The sequence below is a fragment of the Lytechinus variegatus genome, chromosome 12, assembly GCF_018143015.1.
Source record: "Lytechinus variegatus isolate NC3 chromosome 12, Lvar_3.0, whole genome shotgun sequence".
Lineage (NCBI taxonomy): Eukaryota > Metazoa > Echinodermata > Echinoidea > Temnopleuroida > Toxopneustidae > Lytechinus > Lytechinus variegatus.
The window spans coordinates 16,578,326-16,598,028 of NC_054751.1; the positions used below are offsets into that span (position 1 = coordinate 16,578,326).

Here is a 19,703-nt window from a genome sequence, read left to right on the forward strand (position 1 = left end):
GATAATGTTTGTTTATTCTTTGAGAGTTCAGTTTTAGTGCACCTTTTGTTCAACTAACATCAAATAGAATTTGGGCTTTAATTGAAGATTATCATAAATGTTTTTTAACTCTGTTAAGTTTCTTTTTTGTCATTTAACCTTCATTTTCCATTATTAAGCTGTTGGTGAGAGAATGTTTGATGGTGAGATGAAATACTTCAGTTTTGATCCCTTTGAACCTGTGGGGTCTGCTAATGGTTTGGTCCTTTATTGATCCATGCTCTTCACTGCATGTTGTTGTTCAAATTCCCAAAGAAACCCCTGGTATTAATTCAAGAGGGAAATTAGGGATGTTCAGCAGAAGAGGTGGAAAGGTGGATATAAGAGGAGTTGTGACACAGAAAAGGAGGAAAGGATGAGAAATGGAGAGAGCAAAAAAGGATAGGATGATGAAATGAAATGACAAAATTATATTAGAGTATGATACATGTAAATAGAAATATATATGAATAGATAAAGAAATTATAATAGGAATGTGAAATTATTTCCCTGTCAAACTGTTTTTTAAGGTATCCCACCCCACCCCTACAATTAACTAGATATACCTGCCTTGAAATTGCATTGTTAACTGCATGCTGATTAAGGCTCAATTTGTATTGATATTATTGGTGAACCAAAGTGTATCTTGAAATATCCTACTGTAAGGGGAGCAGTGATTTTTTTTAAAGTGCATGATTTTTATCACTTTATATTATAAGTATTTTTATTCATAATATAATAAGTATTTTTATTCATTAATTTTAATATGTCCTTTTATATCCGTACTATCATCGTTTGTTTTGGGGTTGTTGCTTATTTTTTTTTAAATTTTATTGCAAAAGTAGAAGAAAAATAAACCTATCCTTTGTGAAAACATTAGGTACCTGGATGTATCTTTGATAAAGTGGTCAAGTGTCTTGGGATTTTCTGTCTGGTCACCAACTCATATACAGCACTTGTGTGGAGAACGTCCAATGGTTATTCAGTCTTACCCAAGGGAAGACCTTGCATGTTCTTTCTACAAATGGTTTATTAGACAGAGCCCAACAAAGAAATATCGCTGAATGCAGATAGCAGAGCCTGTCTATTTTTAATAAAATTTGGACCAAGAATGCATTTGTATTGTTCATATTGTTTTGGGCCTCTGCCAGACTAAAATTATAATTTGTTTAATCATCTGTTGACGAGACTGATTGATTAACAAAATTAATCTTTATCAATTAAGTCCACTGAAATATCTACATGAATACAATTTCAAAAGCTGTGTAATTATCTTTCTTTTTACAGGTTTCTATCTACATGTACTTTAGCCGACCATTTAAAAGTTAATGGTTCCAGCGGAGAGTGCTCAATAGAACGAAGCCTCTAAGGGGTTTAAGATTATTTATCACTGTAATCCACTGAATTCACTGAATCTTATGTTTGATTATCTCTTTTTTTTGTTCAGGTTTCCTACCCACGTTTGGGCCAACCTTTGTTAACTTCTACGGTTCTACCAGAGAGTTTTCAGACCTGCCAGATCAGTTTGAAGATCTCAACATGGGCAAGGTAAATGGTTGCATTCATATAGTATGGTGGGCAGATTAGGTGCTAAGTTCATTAAGATGTTCTTAAAGTAATGTATGATATTAATGATATTCAATTAATTGGAATAAACTCTAAAGGGCTACCACTGAGCTCAAAGTTTTCAGACAAGTCAACATGTATTGCAAAATTTCCAAAATTTATTAAAAATGGTTCTACCAGAGAGTTTTCAGACCTACCAGATCAGTTTGAAGATCTCAACATGGGCAAACTAAATGGTTCCATTCAAATAGTATGGTGAACAGATTGGGTGCTCATTTTATTAAGATGTTCTTAAAGTAATGTATGATATTAATGATATCAAATTAATTGGAATAAACCCTTAAAGTGTTACTAGTTTGCTGAAAGCTTCTTCTGACTAGTTTCCAAGTATGGCATTATTTCGGAAATTCATTGAAAATGTAGCAAGCACTATACTTGCAATATTGATAAAAAATAATTACTCCATTTTGAAATTGTGCTCACAAATATTTGTCTTTGATAGTTTTCAGTATTTTAATCTGCCAGATGGAAATATTTCCCAGTCCAAAAGAAACATATTTGCTTATTGAAAATGATATGAGTGCAGAAATCTGAGTGAGGATGTAGAGTGCATAATATGCAGGTAATTAGAGCATTCACACAGGTGATTAGTAGTACTATTTACCTTAAAGCATTATAAAGTTATCATGTTAGTAGTAAGGTCAGTTCAATAACTCTGTAAGATTGTCAATCAATTCCCTGATCAGGGTGAGGGTGTGGCCTACAGAGGGCGTGTCCTTGTCAAGATCGAGACCAAGCTCGGAGACCACCCGGAAAAGAACCTTGTGGAGATAGAGAACGCCGAGATCCAACGAGTTGGAAAGTTCCTCAGCCGGCGCAAGTACCGTCTCTACTGTGCCGTCCTGGACGCGACCATGGTCAGCGAGTCTGACGACCCCGTCGAGTTTGAGGTCAGCATCGGTAACTACGGTAACAAGCTGGATGACAGCGTGGCTCCCCAACCGTCCACCACCCAGCCGACCAACGCTGTGTACGATGGGTGCAGGTATTACTTCTTGCCATGGAGTGAGAACAAGCCACTGCTGATTGTCAACTCTGACTGGGAGGATATCTCCTTCAGATTGGATACTCTCAACATGATCCTACGCAAGACTGAACGATTGGTAAGACTTTAGAAGATGTGTTCAAGGGCCCATTCCACAAAGGATAGAGATTAATCGTACGCTTGATTTTCAAGATTATTTGTACATTGTAGTCAATCCAGTCAATCGTAAAAATGTATGCTCTATGATGATTGCTAAGCTTTGTGTTACGGGCCCCCAGGAATGATTGAATATTCTGTTTCAAGAAAAGGAGACCCCCTCCCCCTCCCAAGAAAAAATATTTAAATCCAGACAAAAAAAAACATTCAGCTTGTAAGCAATGAATGAAATTTGTATTGTTGTATTCTGTTTTCTTTTATCTTTCTACTGATACATTATTTTATAACGTAAAGTCTCTAAAACAGATTTAATACATGTAAAAGCAGCAAGTGGTTAGTTTATGGGAGATTGCTCTCTAACATGTACATGTATTAGGCTTGGGCGGTTCTAATCTTGGCGAGAGTCGACTCCGATTCTTGCCCCAGGCGTCGGTTCCAGAGAGAGTCGACTCCCAGCGCCGATAATGAGCTTTGAGACAATGCCTCAATTATGCCCCTACACTTGATACCTTTATCTCGGTGTACGCTTGTTTCGGTTCTTCTCCCAACTCCATGGTCCTTTCCCCAGTCATCACAAGATCCAACTCACTGCATTGCAAACATCAACCACAGTTACCACACACAAAAATTCTCTCCCCATCATCACAAGATCAACTCGCTGCAAAGATAACAAACACAGCACATGTTTCACCGTGGTTTGACCTTCGCATTGTTTCTTTGAAGTGATTGTTTCCGATTTTAGTGTTGTGATGATAGATTGATTTTGGTGCTTGAATGATATCTGAGTTGATTAATGGGAGGTAGAATCTCCATGATTTAATCCAAGTTTGAACGTTTGATACTTGGTTGATGTGAGCTTTGCGTGTTTACTATTTAGTGTTTTAAATTAATCTAATTTCAAATTAATCTAGAAAGATCTGTATTCGTGTCTGAAGACAATGTCAAAGAAAAAGAAAGTTCTTAATTTGTACAGTTCTGAGGTAATTTATTTTATCATACAGACATACCTGCAAATGTTATTAAGTTGAACAAATATCCTTCGTACATACATTTTTGACACATTTTAAAAAGACTTAAAAATTATTCATACAAATGATATATGTCTTGAAGGTCATTGAATTGTTAAGCATTCGTATCAGTTAGAGATTCTAGACAAATTAAAAAGGCCTACCAGAACCAAAACTGCCAATTTCCAAATCATCCATCAAGGAAGCCTCGCAAAGCCTCTAATTGAAATGAACTTATCCACGTCTTTGCAAATTTTACCTGACCTTATTTCTCCAGACAGTGAGAGAGGCCATGTGGCAGCCAAACCTAAACAGAATAAAAAGGGCGGCAATCTCGTACTCCCCCCACCACCGCAAGAATATCAGATTTCCAAACATGTGCTTCTCAAGATTGTGCAATACATGACGGAGACAAAGAAAGTTTTGTAAACAAATTGGCGAAGGTTGATGTACCTGAATTGAGGGACTATAGTTTACGTTTTCAGTCACTTAAGAAAATGGCGAACTGGTCAAAGGTGAAATTCATCATTGAAAAAAATGAATGTTTGGATTAAAATAACTAAGATTAAATGAAATATGACTGAAAAATATCCATTGTTGAATCTCTACTTTTATTACTGACAGAACAATAACATCATTTTTTATTATTAACTTCTCGCCAATAAGGCAAGACTCTCATTTAAGACTAGCAAGCAAACGTTATCAATGGGATTTTGGAATGAAAGAAAATGCAACTGACAGGAGGGAATGACCACAAAAGCGAAATTATTTGCTAAACAGCCCCTCCACTGGGGGTTATCTCCTCCAAACTACTTCATTTCTCCTCCCCACAAAAATATTTATTGACACTCTCGAATAGGTGGTTTCAGACCGCCTCGAAGTTCGCCAGTTCCAGGTATTCTCTGATCGGGAAATTTACCCCGATCAGAAAATACCAGGTATTTTGGTAATGTGAAAGCAAACTACGCGTAATTTCCCCGAAAGAAAATACCCGCTAAATAGTAGGTACTTGGCGAAATTACGAGAACTTTCGTGGGGATTTTTCCAAGGTCGCAGGTATTTTGGCGATGTGAAAGCAAATTACGGGAACTTTTATCCCAGCGTGTCGTTGGGTGCGGCGGCGTGGGTGGCTGCTGGGCTAGTGATTTTGAATCTCCCGCCTTGCCTGCTTATTAGACCACACTGCGCATGCTCGTAACTTCGGGAACTTATCCCGAAGGATGTGTTTCGGGGCGGTGTGAATGCAGGAATAATTAACGGGTATTTTTTAGCCTTAAAAAGTTCTCGTAATTTAACGGGGATTCTTGTGATCGAGGCGGTTTGAAACCACCTAATGACATTTTCCAGATGAGAAATATTCAGGAAAGGAAAAAAATACAGTAGAACCTTCGAAGCCCACAATACCTTTACTGTTCAAACAAAATGTAAAATGCGTAGTTTTATGTGTACATGTACGTTTCAATCATTAATTAAAGTATAAAGGATGGTTAATAAACATGATATTCACTCAAAGCGATATGCAAATAAAGATATATCGCATAGTAATATAAAGAATGCTTGTTTATCAATGCATTTGAATTCAAAGGGGAGACAATAAAAGAGCTAGGAGACTTAGTGTCCTGAAGATTATCATTGATTTCGAAACATGGGGTATATGCTGCATATAAAATAAGGAAAACGAATTTAAGTAAACTTATTTTGAACAGATATATAAAAATATTTATAAACAAGAGGTGATAAACACTTCATTAAAATTATAATGAAATTCGTAGTGAATTACAACTTCTAAAAGGAGAAATTAACAAGAATAAAAGGGAAATAAAGTTTGGAAGAAAAGAAGGAATGAGGAGAGAGAAGCTTTGGGGGAAGGATCGGCATGGGGCTGGAGAGTGTACATAAATGGGAGGGGGGGGGAGCAATCATCTATTCAGTCAGCCAAAATCTTACACCTTCTCACACACAAATCCCAATACACTAACTTTCATGATACAATCACAAGTGTCGCTCACCACAACGCACGTGGTCTCTACTGGCATTTTACAGTCACATACACACATGTACATACACAGTACACACAATGCACACTGAGCCTCATGCACAAGGTATACTGCAGGCTCCAAACAGAGAAACGTTCTGCTCGAAGTATGTGACTCTTCGGCTCCAAATTCCACATTTCTTTTATCTCAGTGCTTGGATTCGGCGCTGAGAGTCGGCGCTGGGGCCGATTTTCGTCCATGAATGAGAGAGCATGGCAAAGACTCGAGTCCCTTTATCTCAGAACCGCCGCCGCTTGGTACTCGAGTCTCCAGAGATCAGGGTCGACTCCCCGACTCTGGCATTGAGAATCGGGTAGACTCGATTACCCGGCGCTGGCTCCCAAGCCTGAGCATTTCAGAGCTACCAGATGAATAGACTGCTTTCAGAAGAAGAACCACAATTGTAATACTGTTCTTGTATTATTTTTCATGTGATGGTTGTAGGAAGCCAACATGGAGGAAGTCCGACTGTCTATCAAGTCTGGAGCCCCACAAGCAGAGATTGCTGCTCAGCTCATCGGCATGATTGATACACTCATTGCTGACTGCAGGTATGACCTCAATTTGACCATTAATTGACCTCTAATTGACTCCTAATTGACTTCTAATTGACCCGCTATTAAAAATAAGTTTAACTGTTATGCATAAAATGGTATTTGATAAAGGGCTATCTGTAATATACTTGATCCAAGTTTGTGTACGATTTATATGTAATACTGTAGTTGCCAAAGAGACTGGAAGGTAGTTTAGTTTCCTTATTCTTACACTGAAATGGTATAGGTTATACAATAACTAAAAAGAAGAGATGAGAATGAAATAGAGGATTTTAGAAGAATAAAATGTGTATTTAATCATAGAGAGACTGAAAAGTAGTTTAGATAGTTTCCTTATTCTTATACTGATATGGTTATGGTTATACAATAAGTAAAAAGAAGAGATGGGAATGAAATATAGGATTTGAGAAGAATACAGTGTGTGTTTAATCATTCAATCATGTTAGACTGTTTGTGGAGCATCTCTTCAATAAACAAGAATTGCCTTATTGTTCATTTGGTACACGAGGCATGTGTTAGGTCATGAAAGGCTATATCATAATGTTGTATTTTTCTTAAAAAAATAGACTGATTATACAGTAATAATAATAATATGCAACATTACATACATTTTTAGTGCTTAATGCAATGTTTGTAGCGCTTTGGCTTGGCTTTAGCACGGCTACCCTGATCGGACACTGGAGCATTCAAAGAGTATCTTCCTAATGGGTACCCATTTACTACCCCTCGGTGGAGGGTGGCAAATGTAGAAAATTGCCTTGCCAAAGGACGCGAGTGATGTGTGATTCGAACCCGGAGATTGAGGTTTAAAGTCAGAAGACTTTTCTACTGAGCCACAACACCTCTACAATATAACAAAATATTTCATCAGATCTTTCTTCTTCTCTCACACTCTCTCAGGATGCCCCTTCCTAACATTGATGAGTTGAAAGACAAGGTCAATGAACTTGACCGTCGCAAGTATGACCGTCGCGTCTACGCCTTGCAAACCATCGCCAATGATGCCCTGAAATTGCGAGAAAACGCGACTGATGTGAACGAGGCCATGGATGATGTAGAAGGATACCTACATCTACTGCAAGATCTTGCTGTAGAGGTTAGTTCACACTTTGCTACATGTATATTCATTCTTGTATCAAAAATTGATTTTGATTAGTTTTTGAAGGCATTAGTTTGAGAGATATATTTAAGTTTGTATTGTCAGAGAAATATATTTAAATTTGACTTAAAGGTGCAAAAGTCACAGCAAGCATCTCATTTCTCACACCAAAGTCAACCTCCAGTAGTTTGGCAAATCAAAGACTCTAAAGTCAGTGTTAATTGTGATCATATGATCATTGAAAAAAGATATAAGTCTTAACATACTTGTTGAAAAAGTCACAGACAACAATAATATGAGAGAAAGACTGAATGATGATCATATCAGGTTTTAAAAAATCTAAGTTTTGTTAATTTAGACAAGCAAAATGTTGTGGATAATGGGAATTGTTTGATAACCATGATCGCTGAAAATTATTGACCTACATAGCATTTGTATGCACATGCATTACTCAGAGCTTTGAAAAGGACCAGTCTAATGACATATTACAATCCATATAACTGAACAATTATTATCTTTACACCAAAATCATTTGGTGAATAATAGTTATATATATGATTTGATTATCATCTCCTGGTGTCACTTACAGTACAAAATAAATGTAAATCCTATGATGAGTATCACAACTCATAAGTTATCTCAAAGCTGGAACCGGAGTCTTGATGCAAAGAATAACCATACTTTTGTCAGATACCTGTAGAATTTTTCCTCGTAGTCAAATCTAATCAGTTGCTCACTTTTTATCAAATGCTCTTCCGAAAATTTCAGCCCCAGAACTGCATGCCTGATGTGATCATCTGGATGTTGAGTGGAAGCAAGCGTATCGCCTACTCACGCTTCCCAGCCTACCATCTTCTCTACTCCTCCCGCTGCGAGGATGCTTGTGGCAAGTTCTGCGGCAAGATCACAAGCTTCTTCCTCAAGGTCAGTACAAGGTCATATCCAGTGCGGTTAGAAAAGAGCATGAGATCTTTAAGAGATTTAGAATAGACATCTCACCTCTAAAATATACTACATTCTATTTAGAATTAGAAGTACACTTCTTACTTATTATTCTAATTTTTTTTTCAACCCTCTTGAAGAGTTGAAGTGAGTAATTATTTTCATTTCGTTGATTAGATTTTGAATCAGTGAGAGGTTCTAAACTAATTCTCTTTGGATACATCCACAACAAAAGTAATTTTCACTTCAGAACCTTGTATGCATTGTGTACTGAAAAAAATGATACCAATCACATTGGATATGATTCTATATGAAAGTTCCTTTGAAATTCAAATTCAGTAAAATTCAGTCTGGTTAAAGAAATCATTTTATTAATTTTCCTTCTACTGTGTTTTAGGAATTTTATCTTTTAATAAAATAAGTGGAGGAAAGATTCAGTAAAAGAAATGTCATTCCTTTTTCAATTCTTTCAAGAAAATCCCCACACTTTTCTCTGATACCTGTGTTTGTATCCCAAGTAAAATGTTTGAAATAGGAAAATCATAATTTGTTAATTCATTTGCTAACCCATTGATAGTAGCTTCCACACAGTTTTGGAATTGCTCCCTGACATGAAATTCTGATAATAATGGTGTTGAAGCCTTTCGTTTTGTGTTCATCATTACGCATTAATATCCTCACTGCTTTACAATATTCTGGTATTTGTTATCCATTGATAGACCATTTTTTAATCTGTTCCCATTCAATGATTCAAGTATATTCTTCCTTCTGTGAACATTTTTAGAATGTCTAATTTAGAATATAGATTTCATCTCACAATCGATTACATGTAGAATAGAGGAAGTGGCATTTTAGTGTGTATGGTTTAGCTTTTATCTCATTTTCCATTTTCTATTCAAATTTGATCAAAATGGAAATTTAGAGGGAGTATAAGACTGTTTATCATAAAGATAATTGTGTATGAAATGATCGCTGATTGGTCCATTGCAAAATATTAATAACTACATGTTCAATATGTACATGGACAATATGATATAAGAATACCCTTGATCTTTAGATTTATTTTTGGAATTAAACTTTTAAGCCATAATGTCATGTGATTTGCCGCCAAAGAAGTGTGTATTTATAAATATATATATATATTTATGCTAAATATGTCATTGATAATTTCTAGAGGCAGAAATATTTGTAAATGGTCGGATTTTTAAAATGCCACTTCCCAAACATTTGTCAACTTAATGTTCCCAAGTAATTTTCCTCCTAATAATACATATGTATATGGTGCTACCCAATAACACTTTATGCACATAATGAAATATATACTGTTTGTGTTGCTTAAAAAACCCTATACTATTGTGTCCATGTACGATGTTTCTGATTTGTATTCATATGCAGTGATGCCATCTCTTACCTTTTTGAAATATACTCAACATACCCCCCAAAAAAGAAAGAAAGGGAAAAGGTGTTATTCCTGAATTGTTTTTAATCGTACATCTACCCAGTATATGTATATTTACTATATCCACAGTGCACTGCAGGAGATCGAAGACACTGTCTTTCATTTCACCAAAACTAAAGAAAAAATTTTTTTTTAGTCCTCAGAATATTGCAGTAATATCAGACAAGTTTCACATCACTGCATATGTTACAAAGAGCTTCTGTTCCTCTTTTAGAGGAATTAACATTAGCACCTTAGATCTTTGTACATGTATATCTGGCATGTTAAAAGATTACAAACAAGGGTTTAAAGAAGATTGATTTTTTGGTACCAGGTACCAACAACCGAGCCTGACAAGAGAGCACCGGATAGAGTTCCAACTATGGTAAAAAAAAAACATCTACAATCTTCTCTCTTTTCCCCTACACGTCATCTATGTACGCTCAGCATCTGTCTTCATTGTTAAAACCGCTTTTGCCCTTCCCTTTGGTTGTCCCTGTACCTGACATTTGGTTTTCAGTGTGTGTGCTTTCTACCTGTGCTTTTAATCCCCAAACCCTTGGCTGACTCTAGTACGGTTTTGTCTGGTGTGTTTTATTAATCATCAACAATGAATTTGTGATATCCAGCTTTTATTGATTACTTTGAACAGAATCAATATATTGGATGATTTTGAGTACTTTTTCCCCTTTTATATAAACTAACTCTGTAGCTCTTGTGAAAGTGGCAACTGAACAATAAAAAAAAGACATTCTGAATTGCTTTCATTAACACAGAATGAAAATTGGGGGAAATACCCATTACATGTACAAGTTCGATTCACTTTACATTTGTCGTTTGATTTATTGTACTGATCTTGTATGTGTATACTTACTCTCAAATGAAATATCATAATTATCACATTAAGTACCAAATCAGCCAAAACTGTAATCAAAGCCTACCCAAGGGACACTTACCAATTGTTTTTATTTTCTTGTGACATTTTATTCAAGTGTCGTTAAATTCTTCTCATGATACTTTTCACACTTAATTTTTCTTGCTTTTTTGCAAAAATTTGGAAAGCTTCAGTATCTGTAACATAATCCCCCTCCTTCCTTTTTTTTTAAAGATATTGATGTGAACCAAACTCCAAGTGTTTTTATGCATATTAGATGATATGTTTGCAAATATGTATTAAAAAGTTCTCACAAAAGAAAATTGAATAATACCATTCTAAAAATGTGACACTGATTAAATGGTATTATCTTTCAATTTGATTTGAATTCCAAATTAATTTGTCATCCCTCCTAAAGAGAAGTAAAATAACAAAAAATACCATTCTAGTAATGTTTTGTTGAATATATGGTATTATACTTGTACCTTTGAATTTGATTTCAATTTCAAATTAATGAAGAAAAAAATAGAATGTTAGCTGCAAATATTGTCAGAACAAAGATTTCTATAGTTTCTTTGCAAAAAGTTCATTTTTAAATACCCAGTTTAAGGAACTGAGTGTACTGACCAGAAAAAATGAATGTCAGAATCGAGTGGAGGTAGACCAAAAGTGAGCCCTTAATTTTTCTCAGCATTGTTTAGGAAGAGTTTTATATCTTTTCTTGCGTGAGTTTGTATTCCTTGAACCTGCTTCTTCCTTGCTTGAGCTTCTTTATTTTACAAAAGAAAACCATAATTCCTGAAGCAAAAATTGTCTTTTCTTGCATAGTTTATCTGCTTTATATGCATACCTATTAATGTGAATTAAGATATTAATAAAGTTACATGAAATTTTCTTCATAAGTTTCAAAAGACAGTTTTAATTAAGTTTGCCCCTAAGGATTGAATCAGTCTTAATACGCATCTTATGAAAAAACAATTTTCATTTCCCAGTTCTTCCTTTTTAAAATGACCTCCCCTCCCCTCATCTGCCATATCATATTTTATGTGAAATTCACAGCTCCCTTATTCATGAACATGTTTTTACACTGATTTGATCATAGTTCTTATTTTTTTAGCATTTGAATTTTCTTCCCAACAAAAATCATTCATTATTATTTTTTATATCCACATCCTGATGCCCTGTTCATTTCCTGGTCTTGAGAAGTTAATGAATTAAAAGTTTTTTTAAAATCACACTTCTATATCTACAGTTATAAGTAATACTGTCTCTTTGGTGATAATCTATTGGTTCATAATAAAGTATCTGAGGCAACTTTGTGATTTAATCAATTACCTCATACAGTGGCGGACTGTGACCCGGAGGAGACAAACCATTGGAGGGGCACAGCATTGTTCACAAACAATACAGTGCCCTTCAATTAATTGTCTACTCCGGGTCACGGTCTGCCACTGACCTCATAACTTTCATGTGTTGTTCCCTTAAAAAATTTTGAGTTATTATAACTATTAATCTTTATGCAAATTATCTTATATAATGAATAGTGATATAAGTATCAAGCTTATGGTGTTAAAAATAACATGGAATATTTAATCCAGTAGCTGTCTTAATGATTATAAATTAAATTTATGTATGTACTCTCTTGTATGATATGTATAACAAACAAATTTACGAAGGGGAGCCCAAACTAATGTGCACTTTCAACATATTTCTTCAGTGGAAAATGTATACTAATTACTGTTAATCACCAAAACTTGTTATTAAAAGTTTTATCACAATAGATGAAGAAAATGTGGGAAATGGGTGGTAAACATAAAAAATGTTGTGGGAAATAGGTGGAAAAAAGGAAGCACATTATTTATATTAATTTGAATCGAATCATTTAGTTGATTCATTATTTATGGTCTTGTGTTTTATATTATTGTAACTTGGTTTTCTGACTTTGTTTCTGTTGTGGTTGTGTTCCCATGTGCACGCTATATCCGTCCATTACACACACACATACACACACACCAGAGTGGAATGCCAATGGTAAGATTTCTGCATCCTTCAAGAAGATTGTCCCCACATGCACAACCCCAATGGAACTTGAATGGATTTTTATTGATTTTGTCTGTTAAAGGACTGCACCCTGGGAATGAGTGCCCTCCCCCAACCCTCCACCATCTCAAATGAGTTATATACCCCCACTTTTCTCCTACATATTCATGTATGCATTGCCATAGCATAAGAATGTTGCAGTTTCATCTTTTGGATGTCATTTTATGAATTTGATTGAAGCATTCTTTTTTTTTTGCAACTCATGATTCATGGAATGTTTTGCAATAATAATGTTGGATGGCAGTGCATTTGATTTAAAATAGATTAGGTGTTCTGGGGCCCGTTGCAGAAAGAGTTGCAATCAATCGCAACTCTAAAAATCATGCGCAATTTGATTTTCGACCAATCAACAACGCGCATTCGGGACTTGCGCATGATTTTTTTGAGTTGCGATTGATTGCAACTCTTTCTGCAACGGGCCCCTGAGGAGATTTTGGTGTGGTTAAGGCAAGGTGGATAAGCCAAGTATTAAAACATTAGATCTGTAATGGTTTTGTGAAAATAAATGCAAGAAGAAAGACCTCAATTTGAGGAGAAATCTACACTATGAACGACAAGTTTTTCTTCAATATTTTTTATCTGTTAGGTTTTGTCCCGAGTGACAGTAATAGTGCTCCTGTAGTTGGAATATATGATTTTATACATTTGCAATGAGTACTAAAAAGAAATTGCAATATGTAGTTTAGCTTTGATGAACTGGGTAAACACTGCATGAACTCTGTGCTAATTTACAGTATGTCAAAGGCAAAGGTATGAAGTTCAATCAAAATTCATTTTGTCAGTTCAAATTAAGCATGAGAATGAGTAGCTGAAGGTCGATTAAATTTTGCTCTGATTAGAAGAGTTAGCATTGTTCGACTAGATTTACTGAGAGGGAAACAAAGAATTTACTAGACATAAGTTTACCCCTCATTTCTCATTCACCAAAGAATCACAGAGGGAATGGAAGAATTAATGCCTGAAATTAAGTCTATCAAATTTTACTCTTTCCTACTAGAGATAGAAATAGTGGATTAGATAGAAAGCTAAGTTGCAAGAATGGAACTTTACTCCATTTCTCCTATCTGCCTCAGTAATTATAAAGTTAAAGCTTATTAGCTGGTGCATGGATGCTTGAAAGAAAATTAGAACAGGTTTGACATGCAGATCTTTTTCTTTCTTGTGCTTGAGGAATTTCATTGAAGCAAATGCATTGCTACAGTATTATTGCATGTTGAACATTTTAAGTGATATACCTCTACCCGAGGCTTAATGACTATTTTTAAGACCTGAGGCCCGTAACACAAAGCTAAGCAATGATTGTAGAACATTTTTCTACTCCCAAATTACAGAGATTTGGGAGCAACAACCTAATTTCCTTTATTGTTTTTATTCTATATTTTTTGCTTGTCAATTTTTTTTCTGATGACAACCCTCTGGAGTAATACCCTCTGAACACCATATTTAAAATCATTCCCAGGGCTCTAGATAGGATTATGAATATGTACAAGTATATTCATGAATTTATTGAAATACTTCAGTACAACAGGTTGACATTATGATAATCTTTGAATTAATATTTCAACTTCCCGGCCTTACTCTGTTTTCTACACAATATTTACACATCAGATAACTAGTACAATGTGAAATATTTGAAGCTCACTTTGCCCATTTTTTTGACATGAATCCATGGCCTGCATTCCACATATGTATGTACCATGTCACTCATAGGGGGTGTTGCAAAAACATGAGATCAATTGTAAAAGATAAGATATAAAATCAGTAGTAAGTGTTGAAATTAGTTTCAATTTTATGATTATAATTGTTGCACTGTTTGCAATAGAAAGATATAGATGATTTTCTAAATTAATGGTGACCATGCAGTTGCAAATACTACATGTATTTGCAATTGATGGCGATTTAGATTTTCAATGCCCCCTTATAAACTTACGCAATGATTATTGGTAATTTGTTTTACATTTTTTTTTGCATACTTCAAGTCCATCCAACATGTATCATAAATATACAGAAATCATTATCCTGCAGCTATTTTGAACTTGCACTACATATACATTTTTATTCTTTTTTTTCTTCTTATTCATTAAAATGCAAATGGTATTTTGTTTAATTTTTGCATATTTACAGTAGTATGTATAATACATTTTGCTGATATACAGGAAATCATTTGTTTTTATAACGAACGAATTTGTGAAATTTTGCCAATATTCTTAACCCCTATTCCATCATATGTCCCTGTAGCAAAAATTTGCACTATTGTGAAATATGGTGTGCATACAATTTAAGCCTGCCGATTATAAACCATGTAATTTTTTTTTTAATTTGCAATTTATTGCAACTCTCTGTGGCCCTAAGTGAAAGTGGAACTTAGACTACATTACATGCTGTATATTTACACTGTATGATCAGGGGATATTTCATAAAACTTAAAGGACAAGTCCACCCCAACAAAAACTTGATTTGAATAAAAATCGAAAAATTCAACAAGCATAACACTGAAAATTTCATCAAAATCAGATGTAAAATAAGAAAGTTATGACATTTTAAAGTTTCGCTTCATTACACAAAACAGTTATATGCACATCCCGATCGGTATGCAAATGAGGGAACTGATGACATCACTCACTCACTATTTCTTTTGTATTTTATTACATGAAATATAAACTGTTTTTATTTTCTCGTCATTGTCATGTGAAATGAAGTTTCATTACTCCCTGAAAATGTGGAATTCCATTATTTTAACATTTTGTGGTTCAGGCAAAGAGGTCCTATTCGTCAAATTCGTAAAAGTTGAAATATTGTATAATTCAAACAATAAAAAAACAGAAGAAATAGTGAGAGAGTGACATCATCGACTCTCTCATTTGGATGTAACTGGCTCGTTCATATAATATTTTGTTAAAAATAAGCGAAACTTTAGAATGTCATAACTTTCTTATTTTACATCCGATTTTGATGAAATTTTCAGCATTGTGCTCGTCTGATTTTTCTCTATTGATTCAAATCGACAGTTTTCTGAGGTGGACTTGACCTTTAAAATAATGGCAACTTTGGCTTTATGGAAAATGCCCTGCAACCTTGATTATGATTGGCTGCTGAGCACTAGATACAGTATTATCTTGGCAAAGTTACCATAATCATGTACACACATCCTTTTTGTGAACCTGGCTCCTAGTCTACAATAATGGTGATGTATCTGTAACCGATTCTCTTTTTCTCTAATAGGCATTTCATCTGTAGATGTGTTTCCTCTGTGTTTACTGGTATTCTTTATCAGATTGTACTGTATCCTATCTCTTCTTTCTTTGTTAATTCTTGTAAATCCACATTTCTTACTGATATCATCCTCCTATGTCCCTTACCATTGTTTTTCTTTACTTTTTATACTTGTCTCTTTTCCTACTTTCCAATCATTTCTAATTTCCAAGATGGCTTCCTGAATTAATTCAAACCTTTTATTGGTATTGCTAACAGGTATATGTGAAGAAAGTGGATCAGTATGGAAAACTGATGTGGGTAAAAGCTACAGACCAACGCGACTTCAATATGGAAGGCATATTCTGTGTTTTAATCTTGTTTATACGTATCTCTTTTACAATTTCAAGGTTTATAAGAATTCATCATATTTTTGGATGATTGAGAGACATAAGTTCAGGCCACCATCAAGGAACTCCATTTGCGATCCTTTGCCTTAATTAAAACGCATTTCACACATATATGTACAAGTCTTTGATTCTTCTTTGTCCAGCAGTCCTTTGCTCCTGAAGGGTTGCCCTCAAGAGGCTGTTCCTGGACATTTGCTCTCGCTACAATTGCTCCAATGAAAAATCAAAGTTATTATAATGATGCTATAGTGTAGCCTCAAATCTAACCCTATTCTAACCGTGTAATTCAACCCTTATCCTAATCTTCATATTTTTATGAAACAACCTTATAACCTTAACCCTAGACCAATTTCTAGTAACAAAAAGACAGGAGTATGTGTTAGGAGCAAATGTCAGGACACCCTTCAAGCCCTAGGGGGCATTTCATGAATGTTAATCATCAGCACTGACCAGATGAAAGCTCTGATAATTTCAGCGAAAGCTTTGGTTTTCACTAGCTGAGAAGCACTGGCTTCGGACTGTTAATATAGTAACTGTTTACAGAATGGTAACTTGTCGGTGCTGTCAGGGTTCATGGAATGGTGCCCTAGACCTTGGTTGTCCATATCATCCAACCTACATGTACCGCGGATAGCCTCACACCAACATGTTCATTTTATTAACCACAGTTCCTCATAAACACTCACCACAAGGATATTAACACTGCTATTCTTTGGTTGCCTCTGTATCTGACAGTTCCCAGGGAAGAAGACCAGTAACATCGGGGTCAAGGAGGTACCGGGAATGATCAGGGCCAAGCTCTGGCTTGGTCTTGAGAAGGACAGTCCTCAGTTCCAGGGTGGACTCACAGACTCCAGCATTGTGGTCTTTGCAGAGACGGTAAGCTATCAGAACCTAGAAAATTTCAAAGTAACCTGCCAACTCTGTCTATTTCATTGCATTAGTCCAAGATATTTGGTGAAAGAGAGACCCACTTCAAGCACTTTGTCCTGATATTTGTGAGAAATATGTATGTTGTAATGTATAGGAAACTCTGCATTATCCCTTCATGTATTTACATTTTCCCACTATATTTCAGGATTAACAGGTGTGAAAACTCAATTTTTGCTGTTTCTGTGAAGATGTAAGAGTAATTTGAAAGGAAGGAATACACTGTTTTGTTTTTTAAATTATTTTTGTTACCTTACATGTAATTATTGACTGAATTTGACAATGTTTAATTTACTCCATTGGCTCTCTTTTATTAGATAAGCAGTTTTCAGCAGCTTCTTTTTGCCAATGTTTATAATGATAAAAAATAGTTAAAGTTGATATTTCTGTAATGCCTTGTCCCCAAGATACACAGAGCTACGAGATACCATCCCTGGTCAGCATAGGAGATGACATATTACCAAGCAGTGACAGTATCAGTCTATAAAGTCCAGTGGGTATATGAGGATATAGCTTGTGAGCATTAGTGTCAGTGTCAATGTCAGTGAGGTTTTGTTCTCTCTATTTATGCTTGTTCTCACTTTCTAATGAAGTATATTATTTATTTATGTTTTGTTTATTTTAGTATGAGAATCAGATGAGTGTTCTAGGTAACTGGACCAGCAAGGCACTGCCACGACCAAAATGGTCTGACGCATCAGGAAAGGTAAGCTTCTGCCATTTAAAGACAATCTAAAGAATTGTATAACATGGCAGTAGTTTTCAGGCAAAAACCTGTTACTGTTAGCAGCCAACTGCTTCTTTAGGCCTTGGTGCACCTTTGTTTTGGCAAAAAAAAAAGTTCTGGTGATTTTTCAATATCTTGAATGCAGTGAAATGAATTTCATATTTTGTATCATCTAAGTCAATCCCATAACATACTCATCTCGACCTCTTCGCGAATATGTATGTATGGGGCCTTTCTGAAATAATTCATTTTGACTCATCTCTTCTTTCTTGTTCATTTGAAAGTGATCATCATCACATGTTCAAGAATATGGAGCAAAATCATGTTTTCTGTTTAATTTTGGTGAAAAATATTAGATATTCAGTTGTATGATTTAGTTCATAAGTCAAATATAAATAAGTTTATTTTCTTTTTGATTTAGATCAAGCTACCAAAGGAGAAATTCCAGCTGCCTCCTGGATGGCGATGGGACGGTGATTGGTTCAAGAGCCCCGAACTCAGGTATACAGCCAGATATCACAAGTGCGTCTAGGCCTTGGCATGCACACCGCACCCGCATGCGATAGCCTGACCACGATAAGTATATGTTATTCATGAAAGAAATGATGTCTGCATGGGTATTATTTTTATCAGCAGGAATATATAATTTTCTTCCAAGAAGTAAGTGAAAATACAGATTTATTTTTTGTCTTTGCTGTTATGAAATTGTAAATCATCTGCGATTCCTTTTCCTTTCACAAGCATGTTTTTTGATTGGCAACTTTTTAGATGGAATGACTTAATAAATTTTCATTATATATTTGTTTTGGTGCATCTGATTTGACAAAATTAAATTGAAGTGTCTGTATTTTAGTTTTGTCTTCCACTGATGTTCGCATATTGCCCCCAAAACAACCTCACAATACATTATCCATACATATAGCTATTGAAGAAAACTTTGAATGTTTGAATATAGAATTAAGTCAGTTAGCATCCCTAGTAGAAATAATAAAAAAAAAAAACATTTATACTGCATACATTTGTTTTTCTAATGTCATGTTTCCTTTGATCTTGGTCTTGTTTACTAGTTTACTGTAAGTGTGTTGTGATGGTCATGCATAAAGTTTGTAATTGCATGAATAACTTTTAAGGGGTGAGGCATTTCAGATTAGACGTAGGATACTGGATTTTTCAAACTCCACCAGTAAGCTTAGCCTTCATCATTCCATGTATTTAGTCTGGGATCCTGCATTAGTATACATGTAGCATTATGTGTACTTATAGTAAAAAATAATTGTTGTTTTCCTTGAAGTTCTTAACCTTCATCAACTTCAAACAGCCTATTGCCAAGTGGTGTGATTTGATTGTGAAAACAATATTCTTTTTCAGTGAAGTTCATTTGAAAAGGTTGTCAAAATCAGTTTGCTTTTCTGTTTATAAAAGGGAGTCAGTGATGATCTGGCTCTAGTTGCATTCACTAGTGATAAGAAAAAAATAAATAACAGGATGTTGAAAATGACCATCCTCTTTGGATGTGAAAAGTAGTCGAAGCTGACACAATAGACTGCTCAAGCTCAAACAATGGGTAGATTAACACAGGGTGTTCTTTTCACACAGAATAAAAGAAGGA

At 35.0% G+C, this 19,703-nt stretch overlaps 1 protein-coding gene across 1 annotated transcript in view; it reads left to right on the plus strand.

The window, feature by feature from the left end:
* The window catches only part of LOC121425408 (myoferlin-like), a 127,976-nt gene that overhangs the window by 47,446 nt on the left and 60,827 nt on the right, over window positions 1-19,703 (plus strand). The window contains 9 exon segments of the mRNA XM_041621453.1: window positions 1,466-1,566; window positions 2,331-2,747; window positions 6,273-6,379; window positions 7,283-7,478; window positions 8,250-8,405; window positions 10,196-10,246; window positions 17,173-17,316; window positions 17,993-18,073; window positions 18,516-18,595. Of these exon segments, the coding sequence (XP_041477387.1) occupies window positions 1,466-1,566; window positions 2,331-2,747; window positions 6,273-6,379; window positions 7,283-7,478; window positions 8,250-8,405; window positions 10,196-10,246; window positions 17,173-17,316; window positions 17,993-18,073; window positions 18,516-18,595 (1,333 nt within the window).